Genomic DNA, 5,338 nt, shown 5'->3' with positions numbered 1-5,338 from the left:
TCCTCTCCCTCTCTCACATTCTGTTTCATACAATCATTAAGTGAAAACTGCTGTGTTTGCATTGCTTGGAAATAAGGAATGGGTATGAACAGGTGGTCTGAGTATGTGTAAATGTACTCGGGCAGATAAAGGTGATTCTGAACACACAGTGGTGCTATTACATTTCTGAACTTTCTGTTCAATGGCTTCGAAGCATACTCATGTGACAGGATAGAACCGTTAAAGTATTGCGAACACACCATCATGCCTTTGCCAGCCGCAGGTGTGTCTAATTGTTAATTAAGGGCATGGCCATCTGTATAAAAGCTGTGCATTTTCTGTCGTTCAGAGTATCCCCTTTGCCATGTCGAGGTCGGCGTGCCTTGGGAGGATGGGGGCGGTGATGGTGGTTTTAACAAAGTAAATGTAGTGTTTTAAGCGTAGTATCCTTAGTCCTCCTAAACCCGCTCTCCTTCTCCCTGGACACTACCTCCTTCTCCCTGGACACGCCCTCCGTCTCACTGGACATGCCCTCCTTCTCCCTGGACACGACCTCCTTCTCCCTGGACACGGCCTCCGTCTCACTGAACATGCCCTCCTTCTCCCTGGACACGACCTCCTTCTCCCTGGACACGCCCTCTGTCTCACTGGACATGCCCTCCTTCTCCCTGGACACTACCTCCTTCTCCCTGGACACGGCCTCCGTCTCACTGGACATGCCCTCCTTCTCCCTGGACACGCCCTCCGTCTCACTGGACATGCCCTCCTTCTCCCTGGACACGACCTCCTTCTCCCTGGACACTACCTCCTTCTCCCTGGACACGCCCTCCGTCTCACTGGACATGCCCTCCTTCTCCCTGGACACGCTCTCCGTCTCACTGGACATGCCCTCCTTCTCCCTGGACAAGCCCTCCGTCTCACTGGACATGCCCTCCTTCTCCCTGGACACTACCTCCTTCTCCCTGGACACTACCTCCTTCTCCCTGGACACGTCCTCCGTCTCACTGGACATGCCCTCCTTCTCCCTGGACACGCCCTCCGTCTCACTGGACACACCCTCCTTCTCCCTGGACACGCCCTCCTTCTCCCTGGACACACCCTCCATCTCACTGGACACGCCCTCCGTCTCACTGGACATGCCCTCCTTCTCCCTGGACACGACCTCCTTCTCCCTGGACACTACCTCCTTCTCCCTGGACACGCCCTCCGTCTCACTGGACATGCCCTCCTTCTCCCTGGACACGCTCTCCGTCTCACTGGACATGCCCTCCTTCTCCCTGGACAAGCCCTCCGTCTCACTGGACATGCCCTCCTTCTCCCTGGACACTACCTCCTTCTCCCTGGACACTACCTCCTTCTCCCTGGACACGTCCTCCGTCTCACTGGACATGCCCTCCTTCTCCCTGGACACGCCCTCCGTCTCACTGGACACACCCTCCTTCTCCCTGGACACGCCCTCCTTCTCCCTGGACACGCCCTCCTTCTCCCTGGACACACCCTCCATCTCACTGGACACGCCCTCCTTCTCCCTGGACACACCCTCCATCTCACTGGACACGCCCTCCGTCTCACTGGACATGCCCTCCTTCTCCCTGGACACGCTCTCCTTCTCCCTGGACACGCCCTCCATCTCACTGGACACGCCCTCCTTCTCCCTGGACACGCCCTCCTTCTCCCTGGACACACCCTCCTTCTCCCTGAACACGCCCTCCTTCTCCATAGACACGCCCTCCATCTCACTGGACACGCCCTCCTCCCTGGACACGCCCTCCTTCTCCCTGGGCACGCCCTCCTTCTCCATGGACACACCCTCCTTCTCCATGGACACTCTCTCCGTGAGTGTTGCAACAGTGTCATTGTCAGTTTGATTATTTGAATGAAACGTGTAAACCTAGGTGTTAGTTTGTTTATTCCATGTGTAACTCTGTGTTATTGTTTGTGTCGCACTGCTTTGCTTTATCTTGGCCAGGTCGCAGTTGTAAATGAGAACTTGTTCTCAACTAGCCTACCTGGTTAAATAAAGGTGAAATAAAAAATGAATTAGTTTAGTCTCGAGGACCTCACCTCGTGTATAAAAAAGGTGGCATAGTATCGGCTACAGGATATTGATATTTATGGCTAAATCCCCCACGTTACACTAAAGGTGTCCGCATGCTTCCCAGCTGAAACAGTTTGGATGAGTTTGTGCATATACAGGGTTGGGGAGTAACGGATTACAAAACTGTACCTGTAATCTGTTACATTACCAGCAAAAATATTGTAATCAGATTACATTAAATTATTGTTTTTATGTTATGAGGCTATACAGTGTTTGTTTACATTTACAATGTAAGAAATCAGTGTCACCAACAAAAAGCCAAACAATAGGCCTATAGCAAATACGTTCATTTTTCACATGTAAATAGCACATGTAAATAGCACTGTCGTTCTGCCGCTGAACAAGGCAGTTAACCCACTGTTCCTAGGTCATCATTGTAAAAAAGAATTTGTTCTTAACTGACTTGTCTAGGTAAATAAAGGTTAAATTAAATTAAAATAAAATAAAAATGTAACATTTTTTCAGTAGTGCTCAAAACATGCCATTCCATGGGCGCAGCATTTATTTTTCAAATCGAATCAATGAGCCCAATCAGTCCGCCATAAAAAGAAAATCATAAACAACAGAGTAGGGCTGGCTAATAAGTCCTTAGTTTTGGGGTTATGCTCAGGTAAAACAATTTGTCTAATCTATACTTCCATATTTCCAAGTCTTATTCTTGAAGATCAAGGGGTATAACATTTATTGTAATGACTGGAATTCTGATAGATTTGGTTTTAAATGTAAGTATATAATTTTATCATATTATTATATGTAGTAGAAAGCGATGGGTTAGAAGAAGCCTACATAACCAACCCATAAAGTCAAATGTAACATCCATATATGACCAGCTATGTAAACTTTTAACATTGATTTATCCTGCAATAGATGTCGTTCAATTGGTAACATACGTTTTTGTCTTCTTCTAATGCCTCTTAAGAGGAAAGTAATCTAAAAGTAACTGCATGTAATCAGATTACGTTACTGAGTTTGGGTAATCCAAAAGTTACGTTACTGATTACAATTTTGGACAGGTAACTAGTAACTGTAACGGATTACATTTAGAAAGTAACCTACCCAACCCTGTCCATTTACTATGACAACATTTCATGACGTTTTTGTTCGTTTTGGACTTCTGAAAGGGTTTTTTCGGCTGTTCAGGCACACAATTTTTTTTCTCAAAGTCAGCCGAAGTTCGAGAGCCAAAGTCTATGCCCCTTTGTCCGTGATTGGTCAACTTTAGGGATTCTTCAAAACAGTCTTTGTTGTCATTCAATGAGAGACTACTTGTTTTAATGATTTTTTTTATTGAGAAATACTGCACCAAACATCTTAGCTAGATGTAAAATTGCGCAACCTGGGAAAAATATCTAAGTTAATGACAGATTTCTTGAGTTATATAAGATTAATTTGTACTATTTTGAAGAAGTGTATACTGGCTACGGCGTCTCAAAATGGACAAACAGTACTTCCTTGTTTTTCAAACAAAGGTCTTTTAAGGGAGTTTACGAGCACACTCATTTGGTTCTCCTAGCCGACCTTGGCTAGCCGCCATCAAACTGAAGCATGCTGATGCCTTAGCACATCCGCTAAAGTCACTCAACAATGATGTGAAACACTCTATGGGTGTCCGAACACTGTTTATCGATCTTATTCAACAAACTCCTCTAAGGACCCTCCACCGCCGGTCCATACTGACAGATTTGTCAAGCTGACATCATAGACATGCTCACGCCAAGAAGATACATTACATGTCCACTGTCATGTAAAAAGCTGCACTGAACCCTTCTGTTCATGGACGTCTCATTCTCCAAGGTCAGAGATGATTCAATTCATGGAGCCACAGTGTTCCTGCGTTATCCTCTGGGCGGTCAGAATGCAACTGATAATCATAATCCAGACTATCTATTTCCTGTCAGGAATATAAAATAACAACTTTTCACCATTGTTCCCCGGATAACAAATTAGATGTGTCGTTCCGGACCATAGAGAAGCCAACAAAAACACAGGGTTACCACAAGAGCAAAAGTAAATAGATAAGCCTATGTACATATTGTATACCCATGTACTGAACACAGATATAATAGCTGATTATATCCAATAGATGAGCACTAACCAATGATGCATTTTGATGAATGACTGCTTTGCTCTGTTTTTCTCTGTATTATTACATATACTGACAGTATCCATGAGCAGGGTTAAAATGTCTTCCCTTTGAAAGTGGTGAATTCAGTTTCTTCCCCAGAAGTAGAGTTTTTCAAAAGGGGTTTTTGTAAAGGGACGTTGCCTCTTGTGTCCAGAGAGCTCCCCTGTGAAGAGTCATCCTAGCAGCATCGGTGGACTTCCTCCCTGTGAGGTCTGACTTCCTGTGATGATGCCTGTTGTTTAGGACAGCCAGAAATAGGGCTGGTGTGAATTGTATTATCCAGACCTGGTTTTCACATTGCTCTGACTCTCCTCAAGGAATTCCAACCCTGTAAAAGAAGCTGATGGTAATAGTTTCAAGTGTCTACCATTATCATTGTACAATGTACAAGGGGACACTGGACTTCCTTTGCTCTATTTATGATTCAGACATCTGTAAGACGGTGTATGTAGTTAATAGTGACATGTAATCAATACTTGATTGATGATTGATGCCAGACTCTCAGTACAACTTTCAAACATTGTTTAACATTGTGACTGTTGCCTGGCTGGCCTACGATAATTTGACAGCCTCCAGCACGTCTAAGGTTTTGGCATAGGTTCAAATCCGGCCTACTGCCCTTTGACACAACCTCTATGTTTCCCCACTATCATCCTCTCATTATCTGTCCAATAAAGTTAGATATTATATATATTTTTTAATTGACCTTGTGACTTATTATTTTGGAAATGTTGTATTGGCTTAGGGTACATCTTTAGTACACATTTATAAGCCATAATTGCATTACTATTCCAACCCAACCCTATATTTGTTTATCTATTTCATTACGCAGATAGCAATGAGTAGTGTAAATATAGGTTACAAATTACTTTTGTTTTTATAGCTAATGTCAATTTTGATCAGTTATTGAATCCATGCAGGCATTACAATGACATGTTATTTTATTATTCTGTCTCAGTATGTTATCAGCACCAAGATGTTGTGTTGTAGATGTTACTTGTAATGTTACATAGGCTACATCTGTTACATCAACATAATGAATCATCTAGCTAAATACATCTGATTGTTTCTGCTTTGTTTGAATCTGACTCTCCTGATGTGACATGACCTCGTACATTCTTAATCTAACACACAAT

General features: G+C 44.0%; 1 protein-coding gene across 1 annotated transcript; it reads right to left on the bottom strand.

The window, feature by feature from the left end:
* Positions 1 to 391: 391 nt before the first annotated feature.
* Positions 392 to 1,801, bottom strand: LOC120051737 (cylicin-2-like). The gene has a single exon (XM_038998622.1). The coding sequence runs from the start codon at positions 1,799 to 1,801 to the stop codon at positions 392 to 394; it is 1,410 nt and encodes a 469-aa protein (XP_038854550.1).
* Between the last annotated feature and the right edge of the window lie 3,537 nt (positions 1,802 to 5,338).

The sequence above is a fragment of the Salvelinus namaycush genome, chromosome 8 (genome assembly GCF_016432855.1).
Source record: "Salvelinus namaycush isolate Seneca chromosome 8, SaNama_1.0, whole genome shotgun sequence".
Taxonomy (NCBI): Eukaryota; Metazoa; Chordata; class Actinopteri; order Salmoniformes; family Salmonidae; genus Salvelinus; species Salvelinus namaycush.
This window is presented reverse-complemented; position numbering and strand designations above follow the sequence as displayed.

Excerpts from the sequence above, each read along its gene's own strand:
- LOC120051737 (XM_038998622.1), bottom strand. The coding sequence starts at position 1,801 with ATGGAGAAGGAGGGTGTGTCCATGGAGAAGGAGGGCGTGCCCAGGGAG.